We start from the raw sequence: 16,862 nt of genomic DNA on the forward strand, positions 1-16,862 counted from the left end.
CGCTGCACCTCCTCTCTGTATGCTGACTCATCGTTCTTGCTGCTGAGACCCACCATGGTGATTCGTGCTGTATATCGCTGCACAGTCGTGGGAAGCAGAGTGAACAGCAGTGGACTGAGCACACAGCCCTGGGGGGCCCCCATGCTCAGTGTGATGGTGTTGGAGATGCTGCTTCCAATCCGGACTGACTGAGGTCTCCCAGTCAGGAAGTCTAGGATCCAGTTGCAGAGGGAGGTGTTCAGGCCCAGCAGTTTCAGCTTTCCAGTCAGGTGCTGAGGAATGATTGTGTTGAATGCTGAACTGAAGTCTATGAACAGCATTCGAACGTAAGTGTCTTTTTTGTCCAGGTGGAGGGAGGTGGCGATGGCGTCATCTGTTGAGTGGTTGGGACAGTACGCGAACTGCAGGGGGTCCAGTGAGGGTGGCAGCAGGGCCTTGATGCGCCTCATGACGAGCCTCTCGAAACACTTCATGATGATGGATGTGAGTGCAATGGGATGATAGTCATCGAGGCAGGACACTGAAGACTTCTTCGGCACGGGGACGATGGGGGCAGCCTTGAAGCACATTGGACAACAGTGCTGCTCAGGGAGATGTTGAAGATGTCAGTGCGAACATCTGCCAGCTGGTCTGCACATTCTCTGAGCACTCTGCCAGGAATATTGCCTGGTCCAGCAGCCTTCTGTGGGTTGACCCTGCAGAGAGTTTTCCTCACATCAGCCATGGTAAGACACAGCACCTTGTGATTTGGAGGAGGAGTGGTCTTCCTCGCCACCATGTCATTTTCCGCCTCGAAACGAATGTAGAAGTTGTTCAATGCATCTGGGAGGGAGGCATCACCAGCACAGGCAGGTGATGTTGTCCTGTAGTTGGTGATGTCCTGAATGCCCTTCCAAGGATAAACATAGCCTAATTAGGGAGAGCCAGCGAAATTTTGCTTGGAGCAAGTCATGTCTTACTAACTTGATTGATTGTATTCAGAAGTACAGCTCTGAGATTCATCTTCTCCAAATAGAACACGAAAGTCATTCAGAGAGGAGCATCAAGCCCACTATCCCCGCACAAAAAAAGTGGCATCCCGATCATCAACACCCCAAACTCTTCCCCCCACATGAAATGCAACAAGAACACTGACCCCAAATCACCTCCCCTCACACAACAAAACAGAAAGAAATGGGCAAAAAACAAAGTATATAAAAACAATAAGACTGAAAGAGTCCACAGTCCATAAACGCAATAGTCCAATCCGTAACGCAGAACCACAATAAGTCTTCCTTCATCGATGAAAGAGAGAGACACCACGAGCACAGAGGTCTACTCGTCTGCCACAGCATGCCGTGCAGTGATAGGCCGCTCAAAGACTCCTTCACAGCAGTGAACAAAGAGAAGGCAGTCGGCGCTGTACTCTCATTCACCTTCAGCATTTGCCTCAAATATTCCTCAACGGCTTCATCACCAATAATGGATGCGTCAATCGGCGAAATTGAGTCGAACATTGGCTCGCGCCGCATCTTGAAGTTTCTTCACCTGAAGACTGTCCGAGTATGCACTTGCTTCCTGAAATCTTCTTGAAGACAGCGAAGCGCTGGATCACTCAAACAATCTCCAGTCAGATCAGTTGCAAGTATGGGTGGAGAAATAGCAGATGGAGTTTAACCCGGCCAAAGATGAGGCGTTGCAGCTTGGTAGGTCAAATGTAAGGAGACAGTACACTGCTAAGGGCAAGATCCTTAACAGCGTACTGAGCAGATTGATTCTGGGGTCCAAGTTCATAGCTTCCTGTAAGTGGCTACACAGGTTGATAGGGTGCTTAAGGTGGCATATGGCGTGCTTGTCTTTATTGGTCAAGGCACTGAGTTCAAAAGTCGGGAAGTTATGTTACAGCTTTATAAAACTCTAGTTAGGCCATATCTGGAGTATTGCAGACAGTCCTCGTCACCCCACTATAGGAAGGATGTCGAAACTTTGGGGAGGGTGCAGAAGAAGTCTACTGTGATGCTGCCTGAATTAGAGGGCATATGCCATAATGAGAGTTTGGACAAAGTTGGGTTGTTTTCTCTGGACAAGTGGAGATCTGATAGAAGTTTATTAGATTGAGAGAGGCATAGATAGAGTAGACAATATCTTTTACCAAGGATTGAAATGTCTAACACCAGAGGGCATACATTTAAAAAGAGATGAAGTAATTTCAAAGGAGAAGTGAGGGGCAAGATTTTACACAAAGAGGGGGTGCCTGGGATAGAGGCAGAGGGATTTTTTTTTTTTACAAGATATTTAGATGGGCACGTGGATGTGAGGGAAATGGAAGGTAATGGACATTGTGTAGACAAAAGTGATTAGTTTAGTTGGCAATTTGATTGCTAATTTAATTGGTTCAATGCAATATTGTGAGCCTGAGGTCCTGTTCCTGTTCTGTACTGTTCTATGTTCTAACAGGCTTGAAAGTCAGAAGTACGAAAGTAATTTTCATACATTTTGTACTGAACACTTAGCAAATTTAGTGGAACTTGTTTAAGCTGTAGAGCATGTTCGGAGGAGCTCAATCCACACCATGCAGTCAGCTATACTCATGCTGTGCAAAAAGCATCTTTGAACAGGAATCGAGGCCCATGGATTGAATCGGAGGTCCAGAAATTGAGGCCCATTGACCGGAAGCCCTGAGACTGTGAATCTCTGCAAGTCTGCTGGGGCAGTCGAAGGCTCAATGCCTACATGCCCACACCGAATCCCGGTACACTGAAGGCTGGAGAATATGGACTGTTTCGGAGTTAGAGGACTGTGTATGGGTGTGGATAGGAGAAAGCAACATTTGCTTTTGTGACTTGTCGTATTCTGTTTTGTGCTCTGTATTGTTCAGCTAAGCTTTCTGGTTATGCTTTGCTGGTGCTGCAATATGTGCTGACATTTGCAAGCTGCCCCCAACATGCCCTTGAGTGTGATCATTGTTAATGCAATCCACATATATCACCGTATGCTTCTACATACACAAAGTAAATAAACTTGAATCATGTTAAGTTTTCCACAAATCATTTTAGATATCGCAAGGAAATACATCTCTATAAGAATAAATGAAAGGCCTAGACAGAGTGGTTGTGGAAAGGATATTTCCTATTGTAGCGTAGTCTAGGACCAGAGGGCACAGCCTCAGAATACGACATCCCTTTAGAACAGAGATGAGGAGGAATTTCTTTAACTAGAGAGTGGTGAAACTGCAATTCATTGCTAAGTCATTAGGTATATTTAAACACCACACATCAAAGTTGCTGGTGAACGCAGCAGGCCAGGCAGCATCTGTAGGAAGAGGTATATTTAAAGCGGAGTTCGATAGTTTCTTAATTAGTAAGGATGTCAAAGGCTACAGGGAGAAGGCAGGACAATGGAGTTTACAGGGACAACAAATCAGCAATGATGGAATGGCAGAGCAGACTTGATAGGCTGAATGGCCTAACTCTGCTCCTATATATTATAGTTGAAATGTCGATTTAGGACTGAATCCACTCTGTTAAAACTTAACTGGCATTTACAGGGAGAACAAATATTTGTAAAACATTTACCTCTTCAGGTCGACTGTGGTGACATTAAATATCACGCCCTTAAGCCAAAGGATCATAAAGAGCCGCTGGGAGAATGGGCAGTTTCCAATGCTTTCACCGTCTCCACCAGCCTATACAACACAACAAAAAAAAATGGGTCAGGAACTTTCCTTTCTGGAGATTTTCTGAGCGCCTGTCAACTGGGTAACTAACAGAAAAATTAAGGAGCCTACTGCAAATCAACATTCAATGCTTGATATTTTCACCAATCAGAAGCTGTTCGAGCAACACGTGTACAGTCAGAGGCTATTCTATTAGGCACACTTGTACACCTGCTCATTAATACAAATATCTAAGCAAGTTGTTTTTTTTTGGAGGGTCACTATAATGCACTGCCAGTAGAGCTGGTGTAGGCTGGTACAAAACAGGTATTCAAGAGGTGTTCTTCGATAGGCATATAAATGTGCAGAGAATGGATGAACAGAAGAGGTTAGTTTAGTTAGGAGTTTAATTATTAGTTTAATTAGTTCAGCGCAACATCGAAGGCTGAAGACCCTTTGCATATTCTATGCTCTATACTCCGTGGTCACTTTTCAAGAAAGGAAGAAGAGAGAAAACAGGGAATTACAGACCGGTTAGCCTGACGTCAGTGGTGGGAAAGATGCTGGAGTCAATTATAAAAGATGAAATTACGACACATTTGGACAGCAGTAACAGGATAGGTCCAAGTCTGCATGGATTTACGAAGGGGAAATCGTGCTTGACTAATCTTCTGGAATTTTTTGAGGATGTAACTATGAAAATGGACAAGGGAGAGCCAGTGGATGTAGTGTACCTTTGATAAAGTCCCACATAGGAGATTAGTGGGCAAAATTAGGGCACATGGTATTGGGGGCAGAGTACTGACATGGATTGAAAATTAGCGTCATTTGCAAGCTTGAGAAGTTGATCTTCTTCCCGCGCTGACATGGATGACGCATGCGTAATGACCTCGTGTGCGTTCAAGTTCAACAGTGGGCGTGGCAGGGAATGAGGAAAGGTGCAGCTGACTCATATCGCCAAATCATATTGTGTCCTCACGGCCCGGTGGTTGGGGACCACTGGTCTATATTGTGAAAAATAATTTTTAACGTTCATCCAATCATAAAATGGAGGCTTGCTGTTCTAGGAAAACCTTCATTAAAATGGAAAATGTTGCTTAGTGAATAAGTTGCTGGCGGTCCAGTCATTTCTGGAAATATTATTTCAGACAGAATTTCCAGTTAATTTTTGCACATTGTGTGATCCACGGGCACAAGGGGAGCAGACAAACTCCACACAGACAGCACCCGGGATCAGGATCAAACCCATGCCACTAAAGCTGTAACGCAGTTGCACTACCTGCAGCACCAATCCTTTTCGAGCAAATAGTTCAAGTCCAATTTATTGTCATTCAACCATACACACGCATGCTGCCAAACGAAACAACATTCCAAGGGGCACTCCCACCACTGTCTCTAAGGAGGTTGTATTCCCTCCGTTACCCCATGGGTTTCCTCCGCGTGCTCCTGTTTCCTCCCACATTCCAAAGACGTACCAGTTAGTTGGTTAACTGGACATTGTAAATTTTCCCATGATTAGGCCGGGATTAAGTGGCGGGGAGGGCGGGAATTGCTGGCAGCACAGCTCGGATGGCCTATTCTGTGCTGTATCACAATAAATAAATAATCACAGCACATATTCACACCACACCACACAAAGTAATATCACCATAAATAAATTGACAGATAATAAGGTGCATTTATAACGCAAGTTAAAAAGTAAACTGCATAAAGGTAGTCGCATTTTATACTTGATGAGACCTGGATAGTGACAGGGAGTTAAGTAGTCTTAATTAATTAGTATATTAACAATTATGATTAAATTACCAGTTTACCATTTAAAATCTGGTTTGTCAATGCTCTCCTGGGGAATAAAACCCGCAGCCTTTATTTGATTAGGTCTATTTATAACTGAAACAGTCGTTTAGTTGCAATGGCAGGGATTTCCAGTCAGCATATCCAGGATTTTTTTTTTAAAATGCATGATATTTGAGTTTCCTCTGCTTTAGAACTCTGTGAAGCTCACAAGCAATCCTTAAGATAAGTTGGCGTTCCTTGCAAAGAGAAGTCTCACAATAAAAAGATTAATTAAGACTTCAAATTAAAAGGAATCACAAGCACTACCAACAATGCAATTTGAGATCAAATGCAAGTGTCAATGACCAAGATAGCCCACGCTATCATCTCTGAAATAAAACAAGGCAAGACTGAGACACAAGAGGGTCTGCAGGTGCTGGGAAATCCTAAGCAACGCATACAAAAGGCTGCAGCAAGTCAGCAAGTCAGGCAGCATCCATACAGGGAAATGAGCAGCTGACATTTCAGGCTGAGACTTTTCATCAGGACTGAAAAGGGAAGAGGCAGAAGCCAGAATAAAAAGATGGGTGAGAGGGGAAGGAGTACAAGCTGGCAGGTGCCAGGCAAGGAGGAAAGTGGTGAGAAGGGAGTCCATCGTTGAACTGCTGTTCTAGCTAATCCTTATGCTTTCTCCAAAGTCGTCATCTTTAGCAACTAAAGCACTGAGCCAACTAGTCCTTCTGTAAGCATGTTATTCACTGGTAGACATTGCTAACGTTTGAACAGAGCATGACATTTAAAGTTCAAAAGTTCAAAGTAAATTTTATTTGCAGGGTACATATATGCCACTACATACAACCGTGAGGTTCATTTTCCTGCGGGCATACTCAGCAAATCTATGGAATAGTAACAAGATTCAATGCCAGATCAACCAGTGCTGAAGACAACAAACTGTGCAGATGCAAGTATAAATGAATAGCAACAAATAACTATAACATGAAATAACAAGAGGAAGAGTCCTTAAAGTGAGATCATAGCTTGTGGGAATATCTCAATAGATGAGTGTAGTTATCCCCTTTTGTTCAAGAGCTGATGGTTGAGAGTAGTAACTGTTCTTGAACCTACCCGAAACAAAATTCCATAAAATAGTTCACGTATATCAAAACAATTTTAAATTGCTTTTATTTATCAAGACTTACCTTGACAAACAATTCAATCTCTGGATAGGTGTAGTCAGCTGCCATCGAGTTAGATGCGGCCATGCTGTGGGAAAGCACAGCTAAATAAACCAAACAGGCTTATCAAACTGTAACTCTCAATCTCTTTTTGCTCGAGTAGTGATCAGCATCAAGCAAAACTCATTGCAACTTCCATCACCTTCATTCCCCCCTCAAATGAATATGGATATGCATGTGAATTTGTATTGCCAGTATATTTCAAGAGAGACACAGTTGCTGGGTGTACAGTGCAGCATTCAACGGACAAGACCTGAAGCAAACTTGCTAAAATATGCATGTGGGTGTCCAGCCCAATCGGCGGAGATGATGATGTCAATCGTTGGTCTTCAGCCAATCTGATACCAGAAAAAGGATGCAAATATAGATGGAGAGGGTTCAAAATCTGACGGAGGTTTAATTGCTTATTTCTCGCCATTGCAACAGCCTGAAGATGAACCCGAGAGCACACAGCCCACTGTCAGAGCTGGCCATGAGCTGCGTTTGGGACCACTGACGGGGGGAGGAAGCCAAGTCATCGGGTATCTTTAAAGTGGAGATGGATAGGCTCTTGTTTAGTAAGGGCATCAAATGTTATGGGGAAAAAAGGGGTTGAGAGGGATAATAAATCAGCCATGATGGAATGATGAGCAGGCTTGATGGGCTGAATGGCCTAATTCTGCTCCTATGTCTATGGTCTTATGTCTATGAGCCACGTCTGTAGTTGTGTATGGTATTGACCTCCTTATGTAAGGAAGGATGTGAAAACACTGAGAAAATTTACTAGATTAATACACGGAATAGCAGTTTGCTTTTGAGGAAGGGTTGGACAGGTAAGCCTTACATCCACCAGAACAGGGGCTCCCAACTTCTTTCATGCCATGGACCAATGCCATTAAGCAAGAGGTCCATGGGCCCCAGGTTGGGAACCCCTGCACTAGAGAACCAAGAGTCTGCAGATGCTGGAATCCGGACCAAAAAAAGACCAAATGGATAAATGGTCTCAACTTGAAACATTGACTGTCCAGTTTCCTCCACAGTGCCGCCAGACCTGAGATCAACTTCATTATCTATCACATCTACATTGAAACATACAGCGAAACGTGATGTTTGCATCAACGACCATCATAGCACGCTCACAACTTACTAATCCTAACCCCTTTGGAATGTGGTAGGAAACGGGAGCACCCGGAGGAAACCCACAGTCATGGGGAGAATGTACAAACTCCTTACAGACAGCAGAGGGACTGAACACCAAACTTACAGCTGGCACTGAAGAGTATTAAGCTAGCAAATACGCTATCGTGCCGCCCATTTCCATTTCCCTCTACAGGTCCTGCCTGACCTACTAAGTTCCTCCAGCAGTTTGTTCTTTTTCCCCTCCTTGCATCCACTGAAGTTTAGAAGGGTGCAAGAAAGACATCATCAAAAGGTGATACCTCAAAGAGACAACATCCGTCATTAAACTTGACACCTCCTCCCACCCCTCATCACCAGGATGTGTCCTCCTCATTGCTACCATCAAATTTCTCAACTGACAATGAACCAACCCTTGAAGGCTACGTCATTATTTTTGCTTTTTTTTTTGCATTCCTTAATTTAATGTTTTTATATGCATATACTTATTGCAATTTAGAATATTTTTATGTACTACACCGTACTGCTGCTGCAACAAAATTAAATTTCACGCCATATGTCAGTGATACTAAACCTGATTCGGAAGAGTCTTGACAGGACGAGTGTGGAGAGAATAACTCCTACTGTGAATCTGGAATAAGGGAACACTTGTTATAAGATAAGGAGTCACGCATCTATGACTGAGATATTGTAAAACCAACTCTTTCAAAGATTGAGAGCCTTTGGAACTCAAAAGACAGAGTAAGCAGATTCTTGGGATATTTTAAATACACAATTGAGAGGCAAGGAAGTGAAAGGTTACTGAGTGTAGCCAACAATGCAGAACTGAGGTTACAGTCTGATTAACCATAATCTTATTGATGACAAGCTCAAGAGGCTGAATGCTCTCCTCCTGCTGCTCCCAAGCCAGTATTTATATGTACCGCTCATTTTAAATCTATACTTCCTGGCTTTCGATCCCCAGTGTCAAAGGGAAAAGAAGCTATCTAGCTCCCATTATTTTATGCATGATTAAACAATTAGCATGCACTAACACCATGAAGTGAAGCATGGTATGAGTGTATGCTTTCTATTACTTAGTTAATTAACACATAGTTTATTAGGTACACCTGCTCGTTAATACAAATATCTAATCAGTTGAGATGCCAGTGCAGATGGCTTATGCAAGCCCAATTGCAACATTTAAGAAAAGTTTGGATAGGTGCATGGATGGGAGATGGGACAGCTATGGTCCAGGTGTAGGCGAATGGGACTGGGCAGCTTAAATGGCTTTACACAGACTGAATGGGCAGAAGGCCCTGTTCTGTGCCATACTTTTCTATGACTCTAATGAATCATGCAGCAGCAACTCAATAGACAATAGGTGCAGGAGTAGGTCATTCGGCCCTTTGAACCAGCACCGCCATTCACTGTGATCATAGCTGATCATCCACAATCAGTATCCAGTTCCTGCCTTATCCCCATAACCTTTGATTCCGCTATCTTTAAGAGCTCTATCCATCTCTTTCTTGTAAGTATTCACAGACTTGGCCTCCACAGCCTTCTGGGGCAGAGCATTCCATATATCCACCACTCTCTGGGTGAAAAAGTTTTTCCTCAACTCCGTTCCAAATGGCCTACCCCTTATTCTTAAACTGTGGCCTCTGGTTCTGGACTCACCCACCAGCGGGAACATGCTTCCTGCGTAAAAGCTTGTAGACATGGTCAAGAGGTTCAATTGTTGTTGAAACCAAACATCAGAATGGGAAAGAAATGTGATCTAAGTAACTTTGACCTTGGAATGATTTTTTTTGGTGCCAGATGGGGTGGTCTGAATATCTCAGAAACTACCAATCTCCTGGTATTTTCATGCAGAACAGCCTCTAGAGTTTATAGAGAATGGTGTGGAAAAAAAGCATCCGGTGACTGGCAGTTATGTGGGCAAAAACACCTTGTCAATGAGAGAGGTCAAAGGAGAATGGCCAGACTGGTTCAAGCTAACAGTAACTCAAGTAACCGTCAACAGTGGTGTGCAGAAGAGCATCTCTGAACACCCTACACATCGAAACTTGAAGTGGATGGGCTACAGCAGCAGAAGGCAATGGATATACAGTACTGCACAAAAGTCTCAGGCACTTGTAAAGAAAAAAAATCTGTAAAGCAAAGATGCTTTCAAAATAATGAAATAAGAAGTTTCTAAGTATCAAAAAATTATTATAAAGAGCAGTAAACATTAAAAAACTAAATCAAATTAATATTTCGTGTGACCAACGTTTGCCTTTAAAACTGCATCAATTGTCTTAGGTACACGGTCATGCAGTTTTATAAGAAAATCGGCTGGTAGAACTTGCCACAGTTCTTCTTCAGACTTTGGCTGAATTACTTGCTTGTGACTTTCCAGGTAATCCCAGACAGCTTCAATAATGTTGAGATCAGGGATCTGCGGAGGCTGTATCATCTAAAACTGTGTATGTGTGTGTACACACACACACACACACACACACACAGGTCATATTATAGGCCTAAGACTTTTGAACAATACTGCACACTCCATGGCCACTTTAATAGGTTCAGGAGGTACCTAATAAAGTGGCCACTGAGTGTATCTACAAGGCATTCTCTCACACAATGAAAAATGCAATTGGTTTGAAACAAAAAAATCCAAAGGTCAAACAAAACAATGAACAAACACAAGTTGTCAATATGATTTCCAACAACCAGGTTCAAAAATATTTCAATATGAATATATTCATGCTCTTTTCCTTCTGTGTAAGAAAATGTCTTTGAAGAACTTGTGATTTACTGCCAGCCTCATTTATCTCAATTAAAGTGCCTCATTCTGTATTTCTCTTTCATGCCTCCAAAACTAAATGTCTATCAAGCTCTCTTCCCACACACACACGATGAGAGCAATGATTGTTTCTGACTTTAAGCCTCACGGTGTAGGTTAAAAACATGAGAAACTGCTATTATATGCTTTGTATTCAGAAGTTTAACAGCCATGTTGTTAACATAACTAGCTGGTGAAATAATGATTTTCTGAATAATGCCCTTCTTCCACTTTTAACTGTTGGGTGTTTTTCTTTCTCAGAAAATTTTAGTAACTAGAATTGCGAAGTTTTTTTGTGGGAACAAGTTAAGCATAAAACAAAACATAAAAGTGAAGGAATATTTTCATCTTAGAATTAATGGAAGTCTTTTTGATTTCATTTCATCCTTCATCCTACAACAAATGTTCTGCATTGTAAAGTTTAATGTGCAGGCTTGAGTCACTGGTGAGGAAGACAAATGCGATGTTAACATTCATTTCGGCAAGACTAGAATTTAAAAGCAAGGATGTAATGCTGAGGCTTTATAAGGCACTGGTAAGGTCTCGTGGAGGTATTGTCAACAGTTTTTGGCCCCTAATAAGAAAGATGTGCTGACATTGGAGAGGGTTCTGAGGAGGTTCATGAGAATGATTCTGAGGAGGTTCATGAGAATGATTCTGGGAATGAAAGGGTTACCGTATGAACAGTAATTGATGGCTCTGGGCCTGTACTCACTGGAATTCAGAAGAATGGGGGGGGGGTGGATTTCATAGAAACCTATTAAATGTTGAAATCTCTTGATAAATGTAGATGTTTCCTATGGTGGGGGAGTCTATGACCAGAGGGGCATCAATTTAGAACTGAGATGAGGAGGAATTTCTTTATCCTGAGAGTGGTGAATCTAGGAAATTCATTGTCACAGACAGCTATGGAGGCTAAGTCACTGAATATATTTAAGGCAAAGGTGGATAGATTCTTGATTAGTAAGGGCATGAAGGGTTATGGGGAGAAGGCAACAGACTGGGGCTGAGAGAAATGGATCAGCCCAAGGTGCTTCAAGGAAGTAGGCAAGCTTTTGGACCAGTGAGCAGGAGAGAAAGATGCCAACAGAATTCAATCTCCAAATGTACTATGGAGGTGCAACACAACAAATGGGAGAAGAGGGGGTGCACTACCAGACACAGATGAGGCTGCACCTGGAATATCTTACAGTTTTGGTTACCCTGGTGCAGAAAAAATGTCATTAAGCTGGAAAGAGTTCAAGGAAGGTTTACGAGAAAGTTGCCAGGACACAAGGGCCTGAATTACAAGGCAGGTTGACAGGCTAGAAATGTATTCATTGGACTGTAGGAAGCCAAGGGGTGATCTTATAGAGATGTATTAAATGAAAGGCATCGATAGGGAGAATGCACACAGTCTTACGGGAATCAAGAGCTAGAGGGCATAGGTTTAGGGTGAGAGGGGAAAGATTTCAAAATGGACCTGAGGGACATGCTCTTCACACATCGGGTAGTATGTATATAGAACGATCTGCCACAGGAAATGGTTAAGACAGGTACAATAACAGCATTTTAAAGACAATTCAGGTAGATGGACAGAAGAGGTTAAGAGGAACAGAAGCCAAATGCAGACTGGAACAGGCTCAGTTCGAAAACTTTTCTCAGCAGGGAGAGGTTCAGCCTGGGGGCCTGTTTCCCTGCTGTATCACTCCATGGAGGACTGTGGAGCAGCAGCTGAAGTGTACTTCCATTTATCCTTACAGGTGGCAGGACCAGGAGATAAAGCAATTAAAAAGGAACATGGATACTTGACTTATTAGCTACAGTAGCAAATTTAAGAATGGCGGGATTATGCAACGTTAGTTAGGCTGTAGCTTCAACACCGCTTACTGCTCTGCTCTGCACATCAGAGGAAAGACGTGACGAAATTGGACAGAATACAGGACTGGAAACCCTGTAGCTATGAATTTCCGGCATCTGCAAAAGCTCCTGTTTTTAGGTATCATCAGATGATTATTCACGAATTGCTCCCTCAGAACCCCAAGATGTCAAAATGCTGCCCTGTCCTTTCCTAGGCATAAACCTAAAAAGCTATTTAACTCTAAATTCTTGTCTGTACCAGTCAATTATTTTACTCCATTACCCCTGAGGGTTACACTAACATTAGTACCCAAGAAGAATAACGTGAGCTGCCTTAATGACTATCTCCCAGTAGCACTCACATCTACAGTGATGAAATGCTTTGAGAGGTTGGTCATGACTAGACTGAACTCCTGCCTCAGCAAGGACCTGGACCCATTGCAATTTGCCTATCGCTACAATAGGTCAATGGTAGACGCAATCTCAATGGCTTTTCATATGGCCTTAGTCCACCTGGACAATATAAATGCCTCTGTCAGGATACTGTTCATCAACTGTAGCTCAGCATTTAATACCATCATTCCCACAACCTGATTGATAAGTTACAGAACCTGGGCCTCAGTACCTCCCACTGCAATTGGATTCTTGACTTCCTAACTGGAAGACCGTAATCTGTGCAGATTGGTGATAACATATACTCCTCACTGACAATCAACACTGGCGCACTTCAGGGGTGTGTGTTTAGCCCACTGCTCTACTCTCTCTATACCCATGACTGTGTGGCTAGGCATATCTCGAATATCATCTATAAATTTGCTGACGATACAACCATTGTTGGTAGAATCTCAGATGGTGACGAGAGGGAGTATAGGAGTGAGATATGCCAACTAGTGGAGTGGTGTCACAGCAACAACCTGGCACTCAACGTCAGTAAGACGAAAGAGCTGATTGTGGACTTCAGGAAGGGTAAGACGAAGGAACACATACCAATCCTCATAGAGGGATCAAAAGTGGAGAGCGTGACCAGTTTCAAGTTCCTGGGTGTCAAGATCTCTGAGGACCTAACCTGGTCCCAACATATCGATGCAGTTATAAAGGAGGCAAGACAGCAACAAAACTTCATTAGGAGTTTTAAGAAATTTGGTATGTCAACAAAAACATCAAAAAACCTCTATAGATGTACCATGGAGAACATTCTGACAAGCTGCATCACTGTCTGGATTGGGGGGGAGGGGAGCTACTGAACAGGATCAAAAGAAGCTGCAGAGGGTCGTAAATTTAGTCAGCTCCATCTTGGGTACTAGCCTACAAAGTACCCAGGACATCTTCAGGGAGCGGTGTCTCAGAAAGGCAGCGCCAATATTAAGGACCCCCAGCACCCACAGCATGCCCTTTTCTCACTGTTACCATCAGGTAGGAAGTACAGAAGCCTGAAGGCACACACTCAGCGATTCAGGAACAGCTTCTTCCCTTTTGCCATCTGATTCCCCTGAATGGACATTGAACCCATGAACATTACCTCACTATTTTAATATATATATTATTTCTGTTCTTTGCATGATTTTTAATCTATTTAGGGCACATGGTATTGGGGGCAGAGTACTGACATGGATTGAAAATTGGCTGGCTGACAGAAAACAAAGAGTAGCGATTAACGGGTCCCTCTCAGAATGGCAGGCGGTGACCAGTGCAGTACTGCAGGGTTCAGTGCTGGAACCACAGCTGTTTACAATATATATTAATGATTTAGAAGAGGAAATTAAAAGTAACATTAGCAAATTTGCCGATGACACAAAGCTGGGTGGCAGTGTGAAATGTGAGGAGGATGTTATGAGAATGCAGGGTGACTTGGACAGGCTGGGTGAGTGGGCAGATGCATGGCAGATGCAGTTTAATGTGGATAAATGTGAGGTTATCCACTTTGGTGGTCAGAACGGGAAGGCAGATTATTATCTAAATGAAGTCAAGTTAGGAAAAGGGGAAGTACAATGAGATCTAGGTGTTCTTGTACATCAGTCACTGAAAGCAAGCATGCAAGTACAGCAGGCAGTGAAGAAAGCTATTGGCATGCTGGCCTTCATAACAAGGGGAATTGAGTATAAGAGCAAAGAGGTCCTTCTGCAGCTGTACAGGGCCCTGGTGAGACCACACCTGGAGTACTGTGTGCAGTTTTGGTCTCCAAATTTGAGGAAGGATATTCTTGCTATTGATGGAGTGCAGCGTAGGTTCACGAGGTTAATTCCCGGGATGGTGGGACTGTCATATTTCGAAAGATTGGAGCGACTGGGCTTGTATACTCTGGAATTTAGAAGGCTGAGAGGGGATCTTATTGAAACATATCGGATTATTAAGGGATTGGACACACTGGAGGCAGGAAGCATGTTCCCGCTGATGGGTGAGTCCAGAACCAGAGGCCACAGTTTTAGAATGAGGGGTAGGCAATTTAGAACGAAGTTGAGGAAAAACTTTTTCACCCAGAGAGTGGTGGATATATGGAATGCTCTCCCCCAGAAGGCTGTGGAGGCCAAGTCTCTGGATGCTTTCAAAAAAGAGATGGATAGAGCTCTTAAAGATAGCGGAATCAAAGGTTATGGGGATAAGGCAGGAACTGGATACTGATTGTGGATGATCAGCCATGATCACAGTGAATGGCGGTGCTGGCTCGAAGGGCCGAATGGCCTACTCCTGCACCTTTTGTCTATTCAATATACGTATACTGTAATTGATTTACTTATATATTTTTCTTCTATATTATGTATTGCATTGGACTGCTGCTGCTAAGTTAACAAATTTCATGACACGCCGGTGATAATAAACCTGATTCTGATTAGATTTAGTTTAGACGCAAACAACAGTTAGTTCTGACGAAGGGTCTCGGCCTGAAACGTCGACTGCACCTCTTCCTATAGATGCTGCTTGGCCTGCTGCGTTCACCAGCAACTTTGATGTATGTTGCTAGATTTAGTTTAGCACAACTTTGCCACCACTATCGCAAGTGCATCACAGTACCACGGCATAATGAAGGAGAGGCGACACAGGATCCTGAGGTCCCAACACCACAGGTTCAGGATCAGTTATTACCTTCAGCCATCAGGCTCCTGAACCACTGTGGATACCTTCACTCACCTCAACAGCAAACTGGTTCCATAACCTATGGATTCATTTTCAAGGTCTCTACAACTCTTGTTCACAATATTATTTATGGCTTATTTATTATTATTATTTGTTTCTTTGTATTTGCACAACTTGTCTTCTCTTGCACATTGGTTGTTTGTCAGTCTTTGTGTATAGTTTTTCATCGATTCTACTGTGTTTCTACTGTGTGGAATGCCTGTAAGAAAATGAACCTCACTGTTGTATATGGTCACATAAATGTACTTCGATAATAAATTTACTTTGAACTATTGGTCAAGTTACTGAACAAGCAGCAACCTTATTTGGGTCCTTCCTAGTTTGCATTTCTAGAAAGTTAGACCGGTCATCTTGACTTTGGGGTTTCTAGCTTTTAATGGGAAACTTTTAGCCCTCGGGTGAAGTGTCCTGTGTAAAACACAGGGGGATCTGCCACATCGCACAGTCCTCACACTTACAAATGAACTACTGTCACCAGTGCATTGAACCCACCCTGGCATGTCATCATAATTCGCACTCTGTAAGCATTACATTATTCCAAAGGAAAAGCAAGCATCGTGCTGCTTCAGGAACAAAGAAAGGTTCATGTTGTACACGACAGAACAATGATGGAGCACCCAGAACAAACAAGCTGCAACAGGACTGCAGCTCACTCAAGCCTGAACATCCTGTGGGTTATGTAGTCCAAGGAGCCAAAATGTTAAATGTCACACAAATCATCTTAGTTGCGCTACACATACAGTATATGAATTCAAATGCAAATAGACATTATAATGCTGTAGATATTATTCTTGCCAGCATCTCTAGGTCATACAAATTCAAAGTAAAATTTATTATCAGAGTACATACATCAATTCAAGTCACTTTTTATCGTCATTTCGACCATAACTGCTGGTACAGTACACAGTAAAAACAAGACGTTTTTCTGGACCATGGTGCTACATGAACAATACAAAAACTACACTGAACTACGTAAAAAAAAACACAAAAACTACACTGAACTATGTAAAAAACAACACAAAACTACACTAGACTACAGACCTACCCAGGACTGCATAAAGAGCACAAAACAGTGCAGGCATTACAATAAATAATAAACAAGACAAAAGGCACAGTAGAGGGCAGTAGGTTTATAATTATAAATAAATAGAGGTGTCAGTCCAGGCTCCGGGTATTGAGGAGTCTGATGACTTTGGGGAAGAAACTGTTACATAGTCTGGTCATGACAACCCGAATACTTCGGTGCCTTTTGCCAGATGGCAGGAGGGAGAAGAGTTTGTATGAGGGGTGCGTGGGGTCCTTCATAATGCTGTTTGCTTTA

At 42.8% G+C, this 16,862-nt stretch overlaps 1 protein-coding gene across 5 annotated transcripts in view; it reads right to left on the reverse strand.

The window, feature by feature from the left end:
* The window catches only part of LOC134347830 (chloride intracellular channel protein 4), an 81,155-nt gene that overhangs the window by 28,151 nt on the left and 36,142 nt on the right, over positions 1 to 16,862 (reverse strand). For 3 of the 5 annotated variants that reach the window (XM_063050293.1, XM_063050295.1, XM_063050292.1), the window contains exon 2: positions 3,555 to 3,664. In XM_063050293.1, the coding sequence (XP_062906363.1) occupies positions 3,555 to 3,664 (110 nt within the window). Of the gene's footprint in view, positions 1 to 3,554; positions 3,665 to 6,609; positions 6,674 to 8,335; positions 8,392 to 16,862 lie in introns of those variants that run through there. The other 2 variants (XM_063050294.1, XM_063050297.1) reach the window with 2 other exon arrangements.

Source organism: Mobula hypostoma, chromosome 6 (genome assembly GCF_963921235.1).
Source record: "Mobula hypostoma chromosome 6, sMobHyp1.1, whole genome shotgun sequence".
Taxonomy (NCBI): Eukaryota; Metazoa; Chordata; class Chondrichthyes; order Myliobatiformes; family Myliobatidae; genus Mobula; species Mobula hypostoma.